The sequence below is a fragment of the Lutjanus erythropterus genome, chromosome 23, assembly GCF_056507025.1.
Source record: "Lutjanus erythropterus isolate fLutEry1 chromosome 23, fLutEry1.hap2, whole genome shotgun sequence".
In the NCBI taxonomy this organism is placed as follows: Eukaryota; Metazoa; Chordata; class Actinopteri; order Lutjaniformes; family Lutjanidae; genus Lutjanus; species Lutjanus erythropterus.
In genome coordinates, this window is record NC_139339.1 from 26,262,371 (window position 1) to 26,283,678 (window position 21,308).

The 21,308-nt window shown below is 39.8% G+C and overlaps 1 protein-coding gene across 1 annotated transcript; it reads right to left on the reverse strand.

Moving 5' to 3' along the window:
* Nucleotides 1-1,121: 1,121 nt before the first annotated feature.
* Nucleotides 1,122-19,971, reverse strand: pygmb (phosphorylase, glycogen, muscle b). The gene is made up of 20 exons (XM_084711841.1): nucleotides 19,609-19,971; nucleotides 16,359-16,460; nucleotides 15,848-15,926; nucleotides 15,649-15,752; nucleotides 13,823-13,954; nucleotides 13,557-13,668; nucleotides 13,389-13,471; nucleotides 12,052-12,195; nucleotides 11,701-11,793; nucleotides 10,335-10,481; nucleotides 8,751-8,914; nucleotides 8,452-8,566; nucleotides 8,154-8,255; nucleotides 7,912-8,059; nucleotides 7,770-7,828; nucleotides 7,517-7,658; nucleotides 6,314-6,521; nucleotides 4,976-5,110; nucleotides 4,579-4,645; nucleotides 1,122-3,363 (listed from the first exon to the last, which is right to left on the reverse strand). The coding sequence occupies exons 1-20, from the start codon at nucleotides 19,849-19,851 to the stop codon at nucleotides 3,214-3,216; spliced, it is 2,529 nt and encodes an 842-aa protein (XP_084567967.1). The 5' UTR covers nucleotides 19,852-19,971; the 3' UTR covers nucleotides 1,122-3,213.
* Between the last annotated feature and the right edge of the window lie 1,337 nt (nucleotides 19,972-21,308).

Consider the following 21,308-nt stretch of genomic DNA (forward strand, 5'->3'; position numbering starts at 1 on the left):
AGTCAAAGAGGACATCCACCCACCTCAGCATGTGCTTCATGGGTCAGCACTCTGAATGTCAGCCTGCCGTCTTCACTGGTGGAGAAAATTTTTGAGTTTTGAAGTTTTGAAAAAACTCTAGAGGTTACACCCACAAAAAAAAAAAAAAAAAGACCTGTAAAGATCTGTGCAGTGGAGGCAGAAAGATCAACATGGATAGAGCTGGATCCTATATTTCCCATAATGCAATTTTGCCTTTTTGGCTTCTTCTCATTAGATCCTAAATGGCTTTTAAATGCCGATATTTGAAACATGGCCCTGTTTATAAATCAGACTTGCTATTAAAAATAAAATAGCACTCCCTAAACCAATTGAATAACCCAGATGACATCACTATGACATCATCCAGAGTTCCACTTTCTCAGAGTTGACAAAAGTCACAAAGGAGCCACAGACAACATTATATATCGGTTTTCACAGGCTGAGTGGAAATAACTATAACCAGTAAATTAAACATAATGAATAAAATCAGCAGATTGCCCCTTTAACTACCAAATCATGTGACATTAACCCCCAATATTTAGTACGTGTAAGCAGTATATAAACACTGAATACATCAATAGATTAAAACTCACTATAATGTGCTTGTATGCATATTGTAACATATTTTAAGTGTTTATTAATGTACAGTATTTGCCGATGATTGTAACATTTCTTATGAAGACATATTTTATATTATTGTGATAGTATTTACAGCCTCTACTTATGTATGTCCACGAGAGGCAATATAGTTATTGACAAATACATGGATAACATTACATCACCATACAACTACATTTCACAGTGATATAAACTTCTTATTAAATATGCATATAGTGCTTATAAATTCTAAATATATAGGAGAGGAAAAGTTATTTGAGTGCTGAGTTTGAAGTCAGAATTCTGAGATTAAATGAATCCTGACTTTAATCAAAATTATGACTTGAATCAGATTTATGAATTTAATTTCAAAATTCTGACTTTGTTCTCAGAATTACCAGATCGCAACTTTAAAGTCAGAATTCTGATTTTATTCCCACAATTTTGCGTTACATATACAACTTGTCAGTACAGAGGTGCAAAAACAACCGAGACATCAGAGCTGTTGTAGTTTTGTCATTTATTGACTAAAAAAGAAAAGCACTGACTGACAGTGAGCTGTTGGCTTCAGTGCAGTGGGCAGTTCTTTCAGTCTGCAGCGACTACAGACACAACACAGCAGTCAGTCAGTAATACACAGTAGCTGAAGCAGGACAGTATGTTGTTACAGTACATCAATCGTGCTGATATCAACAGTGTCATGGACTACACACACAATTACACTACAGAATACACACATGTTCAGAAAAGTTCAGTCACTTAGGTTTTAGGCAGAGAAGGCTTTGTTATATTCTAATACAGGTCACCTCTAGGAGCAGAGTACAGCAGAGTGAGACAGACACAAACATGCTGAGGAGATCACAGGTAAACTGATGAGTCAATACATCTGCATTGCAGGGCTCCCATGACCATTAATAATATACACACAAATGGATATATTCAGCAAACACCATTAAAAACACTGCCAGAGGCTTTTAAAATGAAATATTAATATGAGTGTTAATGTGCTGTGGATATGCAGGCATGGCTTCCTTCCAACACCGTCCAATCACAGTGCTGCTATGAGGCTGTGGTGCACATGAACCACTGTGTCCCTTCTCTCTTCCATGGAAGACGTCGGTTGGTTTGGAACCATAACAGTGCTGAGGTTTACTAAAGTCTATTTGCACCCAGGTGAAAATAGTCACATGACAGTTATTCAGCTATTTGCACCTGGCCTCCTCGTTTAACTATAAAAAGAGGCAAAGTCTCCGAAGACAGGAGGAGGGTGTGATAAGTGAATCGGTGAAACAGGATTCCACCCTGGATAACCAAGGTTTGAGTCCCGTGTGAAAGTAGAACTCCGTGATGACTTTAATGTTTTAATGCTGACTTATTATTTTCTTTTTTTTTTTTTATTGTTTTTAGTTTTCATTTCACCTCATGCTTGGCTATATACAGCCAGGTGTATATAGCCACATTGGTAATTCCACCCTGCATGCAAATAGTAATAATGGCTATTTACCCCCTGGGTACAAATGGCATTGTTGACTATAGACACATGGATGATTTTCACTGCCATGATAGGTTATATACACCAGAGTGTTAACAGCCACATTGGCTATTCCAACCTGAGTGCAAATAGCCACACTAGCTATGTACACCCTGGGTGTACATAGTATTGCTGGCAATGAACACATGGGTGTTTGTCCCTGCCATACTAGTTTATATATAGGTGTATATATCCACATTGGCTATTTACACCCTGCCTGGGTGCAAATAGCATTGTTAGTTATGGACACCTGGTTGCTTCTACCTGTCATGGTAGTCTATACACACCCAGGAGAAAATAGCCTCATTGGCTATGTACACAACAGATACAAATAGCACTCTTGGCTACGGACACCTGGGCGCTTGTCCCTGTTAATGCTAGGCTATATACACATGGGTGCAAACAGCTACAATGGTTATAGCCACATTGGTTATTTACATCCCAGGTGCAAATAGCATTGTTGGCTACTGACACGTGGGTGCTAATAGCATCTGCCTGAGGTTTCTTCATATATTTGCTGGGTTCTGAGAGCCATATTGGCTGGGAAGAACAGGGGGAATGTAGTTAGAATTCTGGTTTGATTCACTGCTGCGTGAAAGCTGTAGTACAGAAGTCCAAATTTGGTTAAAGATGTAGTCCCTGATTTTGTTAGAGAGCTGCAACTGTAACTAGTTTCTGTTTTGACCTCAGCTTTCGAGGTCAAAACATCAACTACTTTTGGGAGCTCTCACAAACTTTGGAAATATTTCTTTAATGTTTTCACTCCAACTGAAGAATCCCATGATTCCAAAGTGAAATCTAAGCTGTTTCTTAGCTGCTGAAAGGCTGACATGAAGATACAAGGTTTTCACCCAACAGTGATGATATGCTGGTGCACAGAGGGAAAAAAATATAGATTCTGATAAGCCCACTTCAATTCATGTTACTGGAAGTCATAGAGGTTGTATAGGTATTGATAAGATAAAGAAACAATGCCACAGTACACAGTGAAAAAGCTACAAGGTTTGTTCTCAGTGGTTGGACCACGTGGTGAGCTACAGTGAGGTGGAGGAGGCAGATGTGGTTTAGCGAGGATCATCAGGAGCAGCGATCTTCTCCAGACTGGGCTCCATGCCCCAGATCTCCCTGGCGTACTGGGAAATGGTGCGGTCACTGGAGAATTTACCGCAGCCGGCGATGTTATGGATCACCATCTTGGTCCACTCTTTAGGGTTCTGTTCAGACACAGGGACAAGAGGAAGACGGGGGTCTCATAATCAAATATGATGAAAATTTAAGGGACAGTTCGAGGATATGATTCAATACTATTTGGAATTATTTTCTTTCTATTGAACTACACCCGGCAACCCTATCACTGCCCAGAGGGAAGCATGCATCTGCTGATGTAGGATGTAAACATTAATGGCATCCTCCTTGGCTTAACTGAACTCTTGTAGCTGTAACTGCTGTAACCTCGGCTATAACTGTGCTGTTAGCTAGCTAGAGCAGTGGTGCAGTTGGCGGGTGCAGTTTGACAGAAAGAAAGAAGTTCCTATATTTAAGTGCTGAGAACAGGATGTGTGGATTATCTTGAGCAACCGGGTCATGACTTCTGGAAAGAGACACTGCTGATGAGTTTGTCAAATGTCAGTTTTTTGGTGGTTTTAGCACCACAAGCTGAGTGCCATCTAGTCCCATTATATGGGAAAGAAGACAGACATCTCTACAGCTGATATCTCTAAAACTCTGAAACTCACATCAAAAAATCTATGTGTATAAACAGTACTACAGCTAAGAGGAAAAATATGTATTTTTAATTTTGGGGTGAACTGTCCCTTTGATTGATTCCTGAGAGAAAATATATAGTAGTGTAGTATAGTACAGTAAGTACTTTATGTAGTATAGTATAGTATAATATCGTATTGTATAGTATATTAGAGTAGGTTATAGTAACATAAAATATAGTATTGTATCGTATAGTATAGTGTAGTATTGTAGAGTATCATATCATATAAAGTAGTATCATATAGTAGAGTATCATATTGTATAGTATTGTATCATATCATATTGTATTGTATCGCATTGCATCGTATAATAGAGTATCTTATTGTATTGTATCATATAGTAGAGTAACTAAAGAAAACTACTACAGATTTTAGATACTTTGTATACTACCAGATAGATTAGTAATATAGTACTGCATTCATATAAGCATATCATACTTTTTCACAATATTTCCCTCTGAAACATAGTGGAGTAGAAGTACATAATGAAAGCAGTACAGAATGGAAATACTCAAGTCAAGTACAGCCATGTCAAACTGTACTTAAGTACAGTATTTGAGTAAATGTAGTTACTCTCCACCACTGTATAATATATAGTACACTATATAAACAGAGTACATGATGGTGTTGTAGTGTATGGTACAGTATGTGATGTGACATACTGACCTTGTAGAGTGCGCTAACTTTCTCTTGACATTTGATGTAGTCCTCGTAGTCTGCAAACACCTTGAACCTGCAGAGACACACAGTTAACATGTACGACATGAAGCATGCTGATATTAATACTACAATCATCTGAGACATGAATACGATCCAGATGAACAAAACATTTCAAATCAGTTTTATGTGGCTTCTTACTGACTGTGTCACCAGTCTAATAATGACTTGCTTTATGTCACATAACTGAAGAAGTCATTGACAAGAAGTCAAGAGTCATTTGACAGTGATGACACTGCGAGGTTGTGTGTGTGTGTGTGTGTGTGTGTGTGTGTGTGTGTGTGTGTGTGTGTGTCAGCACAGACAGAGTGCTGACTCCTCAGCGTCAGCATCAGTGAGCTCTAACCTGTCGTGGTGCATCAGCATGTTGACCAGGTCTTTGAAGAGGTCTGGCTGACTGGGGCTGAAGAAGCCTCCTGATATCTGGTCCATGGCCTGCTTCAGCTCAGGGATACGGTTGTAGTAAGACACAGCGTCATAGCTGAGGACAAGAGACATTCAACAAACATTACAACAGGTTTTACCAAACAACACGCGTCATTTCTACAATAAAATCTGTCCAGTGGGGCTTTAATAATGTCTTAAAGAGAAAACAGTAGAAGTTCAGGGAAATAAATTTGTAATTAATCAGTTTCTTCTCTTTGACACTGCCAAATTTTAGAGCTGAACCTGAACCAAAACTTTTCTTTAAGTCATTCATTACTAACACTTAGCTCTCAGACTACTGACACAACCAGATAGAGAAATGATCTAATAAACTATATTTAAAATAATAACTAACACAAACCTGATCCCAGCCCAAAGTTTTATGAAAAAAGGCTTGTAGCTGAGGTCAGCCTTGTTTTTAGCCTTTAGTTGTTGATGACTTACAGCCCATACCGGTCATTTAAGCATACTTGCCAACCCTCCTCATTTTCCCAGGAGACTCTTGTCTTTCATTGCCCTCTCTCTATTTCCAGAGTTCTCCTGATTTCTTATAAATTTTCACACATTTTTTGCTTTTCATCATCACAACCTGTTTACGACATTGTTCAACGTGTATAAGTCCTATAAAACTCACTGTTTCCAACCGAACAACAATATAGTTACACCAAGGCAGACTACCTAAGAAGAATTCCTGTTTCTTAAGGAAAGTTTTAAAGGAAAGGAACATGCATTTTGTAAAATCTGCCGTGTCGATTTTCTTTGCAGGGCAAAAAATAAATGAAAGAAAACTGATGAATATTAGTTTATGCCAGAGATATATGCAAGTTCATGTTTGAGGGACGAATTATTCTGTATTCTTTCCTGATAATTCAAAGTAAAATTAAAATGATCCAACATAATAATGCTATTTGCACTTAATTTATTATTTTGTTCAAGTCACCAGAATACAGGAAACAAAGTTGGCAAGTATGCAGTTAAGAGGAGAGAGGAGTCAAAAAAACAGAGCAGTAAGTAAAATAGTTCTTTGGAAGTTTTTCAAAGACTGTGAATCACCACAACCATGAGAGGTCCTTGAGCATACAATCATAAATGTGCACAAATATATTAGACTGACAGGTCCAGCAGTTCCTAAGATCAGCTGTGGACAGATACACACACAGACACACACATCCCAACACATGATCCCCTCCAGGCTTACATCTACTGGAGAACAAGAGCAGTTATTTCAGGTTCTGTTTAATGTCATTATGAGGCTCACCCCTTCTTGTCCATGGCCTCCACATCCTTCACCCTCATGCCGAAGATGAAGAGGTTCTCCTCTCCAGCCTCCTCTGCCATCTCCACGTTGGCTCCGTCCATGGTGCCGATGGTGAGGGCTCCGTTCAGCATGAACTTCATGTTCCCGGTGCCAGAGGCCTCGGTACCTGCTGTGGAGATCTGCTCCGACAGGTCAGAGGCAGGGATCACTGCAGACAGGAGACAGTTGGAAAAAGATTCAAGATTAATGTTTTTCCCTCTGTCCAAAATCTACAACAGACATGAGTGCAGTGTCATAGCTCATAGACAGAAAATCTTACTATGTTTTGAATTTAACAACCTTAAAGCCAAAGTTTCTAGATGCTAAAAAACACACAGCCAGACATGACAGGGTTGCTTCTGTACTCAACAGATCCTCTGTGCTACAGACACATTTTGGTCTGAACCAAAGTAATACTTTTATACCTGATTATCAACAATATGTATTACAGCACTAGTCAATGCTGAACCCTGGAGCCCCAGAAGACTGACAGAAAAAACAACCTTAAAATGTTGAACAATGATTATTGAAGAGAATTTTGACTTCTCCACAAATTCTGACATTAATCTCGGAATTCAGAATGTTAAAATAACTTAAATCTCAAAATTTAGATTTCAGTCTCAGAATTCTGACTTAATTTAAAAATTCTGACTTAAATCTCAGAATTTAGACATTATTCTCAAAACTCTGATTTAATCTCTCAATGAATTCTGACTTTAAACTAAAGATTTTGACTTTAAACTCAGAACTTTAACTTTATTCTCAAAATCTGGAATTTAGACTAAATTCTGACTTTAATCACAGATTTCTGACTTTGATGTCAAAATTCTGACTTTAAGATCAGAATTTTGATTGTATTCTCTAAATTCTGCCATTAATTTCAGCATTTGGACTTTAAACTATATATTCTGACTTTAATCCAAGAATTTTGACTGAATTCTCAAAAGCTTGACTTAAATCTCAGAATGAATTCTAACTTTAAAGTCACAATTGTGACTTAAATTGAAGAATTCTGGGTTTCTTCTCAGAATTATGACTTTAAAAAATTCCTCTAAAAAGTCAGACGTCTGAGAATAAAGTCAGAACTCAAATACATTTTCACTTAATCCTCTTCTGTAAATGACTACTTTGTGACTAAGATTATTACTGATCAATGTTCATTACCCTTCTCAGCCAAAGTGACACGATAGTTCTCCAGGAAGATGACTTTAAGACGATCTCCCACCACAGGGTCATTATTGACGATGTCTCCGATTGATGTGATCAGTTTGATGATCATCTTGGCAGTGTGGTAGCCTGGAGCCGCCTGCCAACACAGATAACCATCACACAGACAAACACAGAATGATAACAAAGTTTACACAGATCAACATAGAAAAACAAACATAATGACAAAACTACCTTTAATGCTACTGACCTTTCCTCCAATCATGATGGTCCTGGGGGTCCATGGCTTGTTGGGTTCCTTCTTGATTCCTGATTAAAACAAAAAAGTTATACTGAGCTCTGAATCTGTGTGTATTTCCTGAGAAGCTGCCAGCAGCAGAACAAACACTCACTGTTGTACAGTGTGATGATGTGCAGGCAGTTGAGCAGCTGTCTCTTGTACTCGTGGATCCTCTTCACCTGGACATCAAACATGGAGTTGGGGTTGATCTTCACCTTGTAGTGCTCCTCCAGATGGGCAGCAAACTTCATCTTGTTCTCCTGAAAGTTGGGATGATTCAGAGGAGTGAGATCAGAGACACACAGGCAGAGACAGGATGGTAATCGTCTGTCTCCAGGCGTCTGAAGCTCTCACTTGTTTGACTTTGGCAACGTCCCGAATGAAGGCGTCATCGTCCACAAAGTCCAGGAGCTGCTTCAGCTGGCCCAGGTCACGGATGTAGTCCTCACCGATCCTCTAAAGAACATCATCAACACATGAGAACCAGGTTATTTAGCAAACGTAAACTAGATCAGCATAACTCATTTCATTATGCCAGAGAATCCTGGTCAACTGTCTGTCAGTTTAGTACCATCTATGCAGAAAATGCCTGAAACAGCTCCTCCCACGTCTCAACTTGATACTCAATTTGTATGAAGAAGACCAGACAGACCTCTGCGATGACCTCAGCCAGGCCAGGGTTGCACATGACCAGCCAGCGTCTGGGTGTGATGCCATTGGTCTTGTTCTGAAACTTCTCAGGGTCCACATCATAGAAATCCTTGAACCTGAGGAAGAGAGGAGAATCTGAGTGATGTTTACATGTCAGTACACTTTTAGGCTCATGAACGCTCTGCTGAAGCTTGAAGCAGCTCTTCACTCAGCAGTGAACATGACCAGAGGCGTCTTTACAGTGATGTTATACGAGGACACGTGAGACAGAGGAGATGAGGGTGAACAGGTTTTTCCTACACAGTGTCTTTGATGATCTCAGAGTGGATGCGGGCCACTCCGTTCACAGCATGAGATCCCACAATGCACAGGTGAGCCATGTTGATTTTCTTCACATCTCCTTCCTCGATCAGGGACATGCGGCGCAGACGGTCAACATCTCCTGGGTAGAGCTTGCTGATGCGCTGGAGGGGAGAAGGACACACACACCTCATATATGTGCTATCTCTTTATTTCTTTTCTTTTCTATTCTTTCTTTTTGCTTTCTTTCTTTATACAATGTTGTCACATATTGTATAACAATATATATTATATATACTTGTTCTATACTTATTATTCTTAACTCATACTGTACTTTACTATCCCTAACCTATGTGCACCTTTTATTTCTAATTTGTATAGCATTCTTATTTGTAATTATTCTTGTATTTAACTTTTTAACCCTTTAAAGGGATAGTTCGGCCAAAAAAGAAAATTTAGTCATTATCTCCTCACCCTCATGCTGATCGAGGGTTGATTTATTTTGTTAGACCACAAAACACTGCTGGAGAACAGCAGGAAAACAGCACTGCAGAATCTCCCAAATAATGTAAGTAAAGGACCAGTTTGCAAACTTAAAAACAAATGGACAGAAACCATAAAATGCCTCCTTACTGCTCGTCTGACATAATCCAAGTCTCCTAAAGTCCTGACATGCCGTCCTCTATGAATGTTTTTTTCCATTGGAAAACTGGTCACCATTCACTTACATTGATTGGGAGATTCTGTTTTCCTGTGAAACTCCAGCAGTATGTGTGGACTAACAAAACTAAACCCCACCCTCAATTGGCATGAGGGTGAGTAGATAATGACTGATTTTTCATTTTGGGGGGGAACTATTCCTTCTTGTTCCACTGCACTGTATCACCAAGTCAAATTCCTGTGTACTTTCTACATTTGGTGAATAAAGCCATTCTTATTCTGATTCAAGTCTGATCTCTCATGCACTATGCTGCCTCATTATTAGAGCGTTTATTACTATTATTATATTTTTTGCTCAAATATTTATGTGTGAGAGAGAGACAGAGATATGTTATAATGCCCAGTGGAAGTGAAGAATTGTACCCAATACGTTTGCCTGGCAAGACAACAGTCAAAATAATGTTTGAAATAAAGCAAACACATAGCTGCAAGTCTCCAGTCAGGTTGGAGTCAGATCAGGTCTTAAAGATGTAAGTATGGGCTTGGTAAAGATCTTAGAGTAGCACAAAACTCTCCATACAGGAAGCAGTTTGATCTTAACATGGGTGTGATGACAAACAAGATTATTCACTGCACTCAGTTCAGTTTGTATACATATAGATTATCACCAGACTACAGAGCTGATTCTTCCCTCAGTTAATTCATCCTCAGCACTCCTCCATATAAAATATTCAGTTTTATTTTTATTTCTAAGACTTCTTCAACCAGTCTACTGTATATCATTTTTTATATATAATGTTGTTTTTGGTAACTTCGACTTGGTAACCCTGTTGTTGTGGAATGATAAATAAATCTACCTTGTACTAGGTACCATGCAGCATCTACCTAAACTGCTCACAGATCTGTGTTCAGCTGCCCTCGTACCTCCAGGTGCCTCCTGTTGATCTCGTAGATGATCTCCAGGTGACGAGGCAGCAGGTTCTGGAAGAGGTCGACGGGCCAGCGCTCCAGGGCTTCAGGCAGGACGGTGTGATTGGTGTAGGCACAGGTACGAACCACGATGTCCCAGGCCTGGACACACAGGGGACATGGACCAGAGACAGGGGGTGAGAGATATTTGACATTTGTTTTTAATTTTTTTTTTTTTTTGGAGAAGATGATCCTTTTTTAACAAGCTCATGTGCTAACATCCTGTCACAGTGTCTGCCTCCAGCTTTGAGTCGTGCGTCACTCTGCTGCGGTTGATGTACTGCTGTGTCATTGTTATCAGTGTTGAAGGATGCAAAGAGACAACTGCTACACAACTGACCACAGGACAGTTCAGTTCACCTGCAGCAGTTACAGTTTTTGCATGAAGAGTCACAAGGCAAACCCTGCCTTTCTCCCCTCGTCACACCTGACCAATCACTGCGGAAAGTGAGTGTGACTGCTGGATTGTGTGCTTCAGAAAGTTACAAAAATTCTTGGATGCAGCCGTCCTAGTTCCACTGTTGTAAAGAGGTTTTCTGACACTCTTAGATAGTCTCACAAAAACTTTCTGCAATCAATTATCTGTAAGGTGGTCAAAAAACTCAGAAGTCTTATTTGTGCGTCTAAATGTTCCGATCAAATCAAACAAGTCGAACTCTTTCCCCGCCAATGACAAGATATCTCATCAATTGCTGTTTTCACTGCGAGGCGGTAGGGGACGCTGTGATGCATCACCTGAAAAAAATTTGTCACTCTAAGATGAAGGGAACCACCAGAGTTGAGCAGCAGAAGAAGAAGATGGTGTCATCTAGCATGAAAACATCAGTGCTCAGCTGCAGATCTGCGGGTCAGAGAGCATCATGACATGGCCACAGAGCCCAAGCACAGAGCAGGGCTGCTCGCACTGCAGCCCTCAGACCTCCACAGCAGCTGAGGTGCAGCGAGGCTTGTCATTTTTGAAACGGTCTTCCTCTCATTCCTTCTGTCTTCCCCTTCTAAAGTAGCAGAGTACACCAGCAGAGGCTGGTACCGAGCTGAGGCGACAAAATCCAAAATGTAAAGTTTGTACAGAAATACAGTTCATCTTTAAGGATTATACTGATGCTGAATTGTTAATATGTCATATTTCTTAAAGGGAGTTTGGTGCAGGGAGATTAATTCAAACTGCTACTATGTATATTTTTTAATGTTGCCCTTTGTGTGTGATTATCCGTCACTCACTGCTCAAAGTACAGAACTCAATGAAAAACTCATATTTTCATATATAATAGTTTTCTAATCTTGTACCCCCACCTTTAACTATAACTGGGCACCCACATACCTTCTCCCATGTGAGTTTCTCCAGATCCACCAGGATCCTCATCAGCTCAGGGATGGCCATAGCAGGATGGGTGTCATTCAGCTGGATGGCCACCTGCACACCACAGACACACACAGATGAAGAAAACAGCACAGCGCATGTTTTAAAGATTCAGCAGAGCAAAAAACTCTATATAAAATTCTGCTGTCTGCTTCAAAGAGTGTGTTTGGCAATGAACATGAAATCTTCTATTTCAAAAGGTAACAACTAAATACAGATGATAACAAGATTTTGCTCAAAAATACTCAAATATTTTACATATAATATCACATCATAATTTGATAGGATATGATGGTATGATGGATCTGTCACCTTGTCCGGCAGTGTAGAAAGGTCCAGTCGCACAAACTCTGTGGAGCCAAACTTGGAGGCTTTGAATCGACGGATGATGTCTTGAAGGGTTGCTGCTACAACAAAGTACTCCTGCTTCAGACGCAGCTCCTTCCCTTCAAAGAACTGAGGAACAAAGACAAGAGGGAACGCTGATTCAGCTGGCATCTCATTTTTTATCATATGTGTGCTAATACAGTTAAGATTGTTCAGGCTAGCATGTTAGCAAACAGCTGGCTGTTCACACATCCAGCAGAAACTGAGCAACATCATTTAGCATCATGCTTGTGTCCACCTGATAAATGCTAAGTCCAGCTTTTGGTCTCCATCACAGAGATAAATATCTGACTCTTTATCTGCTAAATGCTCCACAATGTTTACCAGGTAGATGCTAACTGAGTGTCTGCAGCTGAAACATGATTGATGAGAGCAAAACCAAATCAATGATGTAAAAGAGGCTAAAAAGCTCTGTAGACCTGAGGAGAACTGCAGAGCTGGGGATTATTCTCTGTGTCACTTTGGAGCAGCCCTTTTCACATGACATATTTATTTGATACACTGATAATATAAAAAAGATTTATTAGTGGGTCTTTAAAGCCTCTCGAAATTTGGCTTGGAATTGAATTGAATGAAAATAAACATTTATAACTATTAGAAAACCTGGTTGCAAAAGCAGCAGATCATATTTGATTGACACCTCCCTCAGGCTTATCGGTGTAGGAAACACCAAAATATATTTCAGACACCTAAAAAAAATCAATATCAGTTTAAGTGTAAGCTAAATTTAGAATATTTTCACCGCTTTATTGGCGTCAGACAGCCTTTTCTAATGAAAAACTGAAGCCTGATCTATGTTCTGTTCAAATCCACCAGACATCTTTGACAAAAGCAGCAATTTTACCTCACAGAACACAGGAGCTGCTGGTCTACTGCTACCTTGATCTGTTAGTTTGTTGTGTTATTGTGCGTCTGCAGATCGAGGCAGCAGCAGTCAGGCAACTCTGGAGTCAGGAGCAATATAAAACCAACCCAACTTAGATTTCTAATTTTAATTAAGGCTAATTTGTAAAACTTTTAGATTATTATTAGACACATAATCACAGATTTCTAATGAATGATGTCTGATGAGAACAGAGCTAAGGGCACGGTAATCTGACTCAAGACTGCTCCAGTTTCTTGCCCAGCTGTACTTTGTAGTGATGTCATCATGTTCCTTGATCTCAGTATAGTAGTTAAAGTAAATAGTAAAGTTGGCCAAAACTATAAAAGTAAGAGCCAAGAAGAGAGAAGTTGGAGGTCAGTATGATAAACACACTCACGTTGTCGTTGGGGTAGAGAACCCTGGAGATGTTCTCAGCCAGGTTTCTGTCCAGCACGGCCTGAATGTAGCCTCCAACATTAACTGTGGAACGACAGCAGGTTCTCATGTTCACATTCTGCATCATGTTTTATCTTTATCCAATAAGAGAGGAATAGTTAACACTCACAGTCTTTGAGGTTAAATTCACAGGGGGCCTTGGCAGACCACAGTCTCATGGTGTTGACGATGTTGTTCCTGTAGCCGGGGACCGGAGTGTCATAGGGAAGAGCCAGAACCACCTGGATCGACATCAAATCAAAATCTAGATTAAACGCAGGGATTTTTATTCCATTATTCTGTAGTATATTATTTTGTAAGGGTCATCTGTGAGACTGATAAGAGACATGACTACAGCTCAGTCCCAGTGTCAGATCAGTGTGTGTCCATACTGACCTGTGTATCGACCCACTTCACTCCGTCAGCTGTGTGATCCACTCTGCCGTAGAAGTGGACTGGGCGCATGTACTCGGGGCGGGCCTTCTCCCAGGGGTTACCGTAACGCAGCCAGTCGTCAGCTTCTTCCACCTGAGGAGACATGACGCTGAGATCACCTCTGATGCAGCAGCTCTGCTGTTCTCCTCCTGCGCCTTTGATTGGCTGCTTTCTCTGCAGCCTTTTCATTTGCTGTTACATTTGGGACAACTTACAGCTTATTACTGCACCATAACTGCATCTCTGCTCTATTCCATTTGTTTAGTTTTTCTTAAATTCTATCAAAATCTTTAAATTAGAGCCTGATATATTGGTATTAGCATATACGTTGTCAGATATATGCCAATGTCTAATATGATTTTTTTCACATCAGTTTAAATATTGTTTTTTTTTTATACATTTTTGTTCATTGAGAGTTACAAAAAATACATGGAGCAACATGTAATAATTATAGATAATAGTACTGATGATGGTAGTAATAACTAATAATAATCATAATAGCAATGACATTTATAACAGTAATAATAAACATCATAATAATGCTCATAATAAAACAAAACATTGATAAGAAAAACAGAAAAAAAAAGATATACATGAACTAAGAAATATGTCATCATGATACTAAAAAAACCCTAAAAATAAATAAATAAAGATAAACTAATAATAATAATGATAAGAAGAAGAATAAATAGCGTATTACTGCTGTTTTCTTAAGAGGACAGTATTTCCCATAAGCCCTTGAATAGGGATCACCAACCCAGTTTTTGTAAATCTCATCTCTTTTATTGATTTTCACTCATCAGAATGTTTTGCTCAGAGCTGTATGAGGACTGTCTCTGTTGTGTTGAGCTGCTGCTGATTCAAATCATCTCCTGCTTCTCTTTTTTTTTTACACAACAAGTTTTGCATAAACAAATCACATGGACTCTGTATTGTGTTTGTCTCCACAGTTACCAGTGTCAGCGCACTGCCAGTGTTCACTAAATCTGAGAACACAACAAGTGGTTTTTCAGTGGATCAGTTTTAGATATTGTAGGGAGGGATGTAGACTTTTAATGTTTGCTATAATGTTAGCAAATCTTCATGTGAGTTTTCGTTTTTTATTTTTTCTACAAGTAATTTGTAGTTTATTTCAAAATCTAAGTTTGAAAAGTTTACTTGCTTTCCAACTTTAAACTCATAGTTCTGAGATTAAAGTCAGAATTCCGACTTTAAACTCAGAACTCAAATAAATTTTTCACATACGGCTCTAACTCTCTTCCGTCTGTAGTAAACCCCAGTTTCACTTTTCAGGAAGATCAAACTAACCCTCAGTGTGAGATTATCTTGAGATATAGAAGCTCAGGAAACAGAGACTAGCCAGAAACGACATCAGACTTTGACTTTGAAAAAAACAAAAATAATTTAGATACAGGTGGCAATTCATAATCCTGAAACTAGCTTTTTTTAAGAGCTTCAGATGGCAAAATTCAGTGATTCACAAGTGACTGACAGTGTGCAGAGTTTCTGGTTCTTTCACACTCGCCTTTTAACCACAACTTCAGTATGTGCTACGTGACTCATGTTTGGTTCACTAACTGTCACTGCAAGTATACAGTCACATCAAATTGCAAGGAAGATGACTACTTCTTCTGCTGAAAAAATGTGAAAGTGACATCCTGATGAATAGTTCTGCTCAAAAAAGTGAACTGTTAGGGTGAGGCATCCCATAAATAGTGCATTAGACTTTCTGCTAATTTTGTCTTGTTAAATCATCATCTAAAGCAGAATTAATCACAGAGGCACACCTGCCAGCCGCCAACAATTTTCTGATTGAAGATGCCAAACTCGTAGCGGATGCCGTATCCATAAGCAGCCAGACCCAGAGAGGCCATGGAGTCCAAGAAACAAGCTGAGGACACAAACAGGGAGGAAGGGGGCTGATTGAGACAAGGCTGTCCACAGCACTAAACATCACTGTCTGTCAGCAGCCAATCAGGAGCTCACCAGCCAGACGGCCCAGCCCACCATTGCCAAGACCGGCATCTTCCTCGATGTCCTGCAGCTCCTCCATGTCCAGACCCAGCTGTGGAACACATCAAAACACTGTCACTGTGGTGGAACGCGTCTACAGTGATGTCTGACAGTTTTTAATCCAGGAGTCAGTGCTGCTGCTCACAGCCGGTAAAGGCAAACTTTATTTATATAACACCATTCAGACACAAGGCAGTTCACAGTGCTTTACAGGGGAATGGAAAAACATTAAAAATAAGACTTCAGGAAAACATTAAAATTGCATTTAAAAGACATCATCTGCCAGAAAAGTGGAGGTGTGATGTTTAGGTGTCCAGTTATTTTTGGCTATATGGTTGGCTATCGTTTTACACCCTCTATCTCAATGTAAAGCTGACTGTGTGCTCTCATACAGAGCGACGCTCATAATCAAAGCCGACAGAGAAGTGACTGCATCCTGCCTTTTGTTTCATTTTGTTTTTGTTTCCATCATCCTTTGCCTCACCTGGTACGTGGCTTCATCGCAGGCGTTCTCCAAGGCCAGGTTCACCATGGTGTTCTGCAGAGTCCGGCCCATGTAAAACTCCAGGGAGAGGTAGTAGACACGCTGCAGGAAAACAGAGAAAAACGAGCTGTATAAGGCTGCCAAAAGTTTAAACTATTTCATTCACTGATACCTGCAGAAGCCAAGAATGGCTATACTCGCAAATATTCTTTTTAATGCTGTTATCTTAAGATCAAAAGTTAATTATTTTTTTTATCTTGAGATAACTTGTTTTCTTGTGATAGTGACTTGATTATTTTGCTATTGTGAGATACCAAAGCCTCTTTTCCAGAGATAACTTAGCCCATCACCCCATTTACACCTAATATTAAAATGCAATATGTATCTGCATATGTTATCCTGATAAAGAAAAATGTATGTTAATATAAGGTGTGAAATGTTACATGATCAGAATGTGATCAGATCTGCCAGACCACATCTGGAGGCAGTCTGGCTTTCACTGTGTTTGGATCTTAGGTTGATGTAAACACAATCCATAGATCAGTCTGGACAACATAACTGGATGCAGATCACATTTTGATTCCAGGTGGGTGATTATCACAAGACAACTTGAGAAAACAAAATTAATCTGTTTTCACAAGAAAATTAAGCTAGTTTTCTCATGATAACAGGCTAATTCATCTTGTTATCTCAAGATAACAAAGCTTGCTTTCTTGTGGTAACGACTTAATTAATCCGTTACCACAAGATAATTAGATAATTAACCTGTTACCAAAAGCTTTGTTATCTTGAGTTAACAAAATAATTAACCTGTTATCACGAGAAAACAAGCTTTGTTCTCTCATGAAAAGAAAATAATTTATCAACAGATAAGTGTTTTTTATTATCCCGAGATAAAATAATATAGCACAAGAAAATTTGCTTTATTATCTAGAGATAATTAAATAATTTATTATGAGAAAACAAGCTTTGTTATCTCGAGATAATAATGTAGTTAATTCATGATCTTGAGACAACAGTATTTAAGAAATATTTGTACAGTACAGCTGTTCTCAGTTTCTGTATATATACACACTTCTACATCTCCATCCAAAGATATTTACAAAAGCTCAGAAATACCTTAAAAAAAATCCAACTCTCAAAATAAACCACAAATTCTCAGGAGGATGCTTACAGTGAAACATGTGTGCTGCATTTGGTGTCCCTAACGGCCCTGCAACATTATCTCTGGTAGGAAACAACAGCTGCTGTCAGACACAACAACAGTGGAGCTATTACTGGCAGCTCCTCCAACAATATCTCTTACACTTCATAGAGAAGTGGATTAAACCACAGACCATAGTAACACACAGCCCTCTCACAGCTCTGCAGGAGTGTGAAAGTTAACGCGGACTTCCTAAATGAACATACATACTGATGATGGCCTACCAAATTAAAAGCTTCAAACTGTATGAGGACATGTGACACTTATGGGCTTTGTGTGTCCCAGCTGACACTTCAGCAGTCTCTCTGACCTTGTGTCATGTGACCTTTCTGATCCCACTACAGATGGTGGGGGTCGTACAAAAAAGCGGACATGGAAAAAGAAGTATGTGCCAAGTTATCAGAATTATCCAGAGGTCAGTATAAATAGGAGGGGGGGAGGGTCTGTGCTGCTTTTACCAAGGTTACCCCGACTTCACATGAACGACAGTCCACTTAACACAAAGCTCCATCTACTTAACAGTTGGTAGGTTTGTTGTGTGATGTGATGACTAAGCTTTTTATGTCACCAACACTTTGCAACTGTTCTATTACAGAAAACAGTGTCAAACAGCTTACATTCACTGACAGAACAAAGTATCTGTCGCAATTCCAAGTTTATATACACACAGTATTAGTAGTATTCATTTGTTGTTTTTTGTTTATTAGATAAATACAGGATATCATCAGGCCTTTTACCTAAAATGTCTCCTTTCCCCCTTTAAAACTTGCTCAACTTTCAGTAACAAGTTGTTTCCACTTGTCACTGAAACCGTATGACGCTCATGCAGAGCGAAATATTCAAACCCATGGCTACAACATTGAATCCAGTGGAAATATGCTCATGTCTTGTGCATTACGTTTCTCCAAAAATTAGGCTAAGCATATGTGGAATCTTTACAGACTTTATAGGGAAGTGTATTAGTGAAAAGCACCAGAGGAGAAAGATTTTTTATTTTTTTTTAAATAATTGATTAATTAAGTCAATGGTCAATCACTTAAAAAAATAAAAACTAAGGTGAAATGTAGAAAACAAAGTCAAAATGTTGAGAATAAAGCCAAAGTGTTGTACAGTACAGGTAGACGAGAAAGATACAGGTGGGTTAAAATCAGGATTACTATGCATTAATATTGAGGATGAGATGTGATGTTAAAGCCTGACACTCCCCCTGCCTCAGATCACTGTGCAGCAGACCGTACAGGACAGCTGCAACCTTGTTTGAAACAACAGGTTTTCCTCGCCACTGTGGTAAAGTGCTTGCTCATGGTGGAAACTGTTGGGTCTCTGTAAACGATGTTATGAGTAGTCTAGACTTTCTCTGTGGAAAAAGTGCCTCGAGATAACTTCTGTTAATATTGACCTTATCTATTCTACAGGTGATGGCCCTTTAAATTCTCAGCCTCCTGTTCCACTAAAACAGGGAAGCCGGTTTCTGGGTATTTTGACCTGAGGTAATTATTAGAAAAAACAATGCATCATCTACCCTTTTTTAAGAGTGTGTGGCCATTTTGTGATACACAGTGTGGTGATGGGGATGGACGGAAGAAGTTACGTAACAAACATTTCAGCGACCAGTTGAGTCTCTTACGGTAATTCCTCGCAATGCAGGATAATACCACCAGTATTTTGTACACATGTGAAACACCGAGGCCAGGCATCGTCCTCGGCGGCGCACAGCTCGTCGCATCAAGGTTACTGATGCTGATGCACGTGCAGAACATTATGTAACAGACGGCTCTGATATAGAAGAAATGTCAGAGGGTTCCCTAATGTGCAGGACGCACTCTGCTCACACACTCTAACACGGTTTCAACGCGCAGTAATCATCTACGCAACATTTCTATAAAAGGATATAAAGAAGAAACGCATCAAGGAGCGCGCGCGCACGAACACGCGCGGGGCCATCATTTATGATACTGCAGCACAGAGCCGCTCGCGACCCCTCCCACCGCCCCCCGCTCAGCTGTGTGTACGTGCCGGACTGTGCTGCGGCATCACGCTGCTTACTTTGGGGTCTTTCTCATAGTAATGCTGCTGCGTCCGGATCCAGCGGCCCACCAGGTAGTCCCGGACCGTGTTGGCCAGGGCGAAGTAGTAGTCCCGCTTGGTGGCCACATTCCGGTCTTTGACCAAAGTGAAGTGGAGGTGCCGGTTGAAATTAGTTTTCAGGTCCGCGACGTTCTCCACCCCGGCCAGCCCGCGGACCGAGATCTGCTTCCTCTTGTCCTGGTCTGTCAGAGGCTTGGCCATGCTTTCTGACTGCTTCTGTTCACTTTTTACTGACTGTTGAGTTAAATTCCTGCCGGCAACCTGCCCACCCCTCTTCCCTCTCTCCTCCAAGTGCAGACAGCCAGTAGGATGCGGCGGCACAGCCTCTTTTATCTGTCACGTACTCACCGTCAAGTTACACCGATGAAAACAAGCTTTCCGGTTAACACTTTCAAAATAAAACTCGGATAAGCGTTAATGAGGCCACCGTCGTTTCAGAAGTGCGTCACATCTTTTATTGTGTCAAGTCTTTCGTCATAAACAACAGATAAAGGCGCAACGTGTACTTATGTCCAAGCTGTAGCTATTTTCAACCCTCCAAAAGCATCAAGAGCTAATGACTACATTGTTTATCCAAATGATTTGGTCCAATAGCTATACTTCTCAGAAGTTGCTTTTATTTTAGCTTCAAAATTATTTCCCTTCCGGTCTTAATCTGGTTAACTTGCAGTAGTTCTGCGTTCTGGGTACAAAAACCCATACTGTACAATTATTCTTTACAAAACTCTTAGCCCCAAAATCCGGATTACATCGTATTCTGCGATGTGCATTTTTTTTTTTTTTACAGGAATGAGCTGCATTAAAACGTAGTTTTGATCACTCTTGACATACAGAGCCATTTAGGGCCATGGAAGCAAAATGGGGAAGAATAATGCTAGATGAGCGTGTATTGTCTTAGCTGAATATTACAAATGAGTGACAGAAAAACACCAATTTAAAAAGTGTCATTGTAATAAGGTATCATCAACAGGCAATATGATGCACCCACTTTGGTGCCCAAAGAAAACCTGATAGTTTGTGGTTCCAGCTGAACACCAACACTCTGGGTTTTGAACCAGTTTATTTTTTTGTGAAAATGCTCTTAAAACTGGTCAAAATAAGGTGCATCCGAGTGGAACAGGCCCAGTTCTTAGTGGACAGTTTGCTCAGATTACAAGTTCCATGACAATTTAAACTCCCTCTGCTGAGGAAGACCATGAGATGTTGTTGAAAGGTGTGGAAAACTTACGTGGGTAAAGATTAAAGATTTTTCAGTCAAACCAGAGGCTCCATATTAGATCATATTGTGACAGGTGAGCTCTCTACATGACTGCAAACTGCCAACAACTCTTTCACTCATGAAGACCAGTAGATGCATTGGGAAGCTCTGAAAAAGCCAGTAAACAGATTTTGAGTTGCTTCTTTTTTTTGTCAAATGTCAAGTTACATTTCCCACTAATTGTGCCAAATCTACTGAAAAATGCATTTTATTTTAGAACAGAACATTCATTTAAATTATGTATGAACAGGGAAGTGTGTTTTTCCTGGAGAGTGTCAGTGAGTGGACATCCTTGACAAAACCAGGTTATGTAACACTTTTGAATCAGGCAGCCAACGGGGCCTAGCCTGAAAAAAAGAAAAAAAAAACTTGGCAAGCATTTCAACACAAAGGGTCTCAC

Excerpts from the sequence above, each read along its gene's own strand:
- pygmb (XM_084711841.1), bottom strand. The coding sequence starts at position 19,851 with ATGGCCAAGCCTCTGACAGACCAGGACAAGAGGAAGCAGATCTCGGTC. Across the intron at positions 8,256-8,451 it reads TGGCTGAGGTCATCGCAGAG|AGGATCGGTGAGGACTACAT; the intron begins GTCTGTCTGGTC and ends GATGTTCTTTAG. Across the intron at positions 3,364-4,578 it reads AAGTTAGCGCACTCTACAAG|AACCCTAAAGAGTGGACCAA; the intron begins GTCAGTATGTCA and ends GTGTCTGAACAG.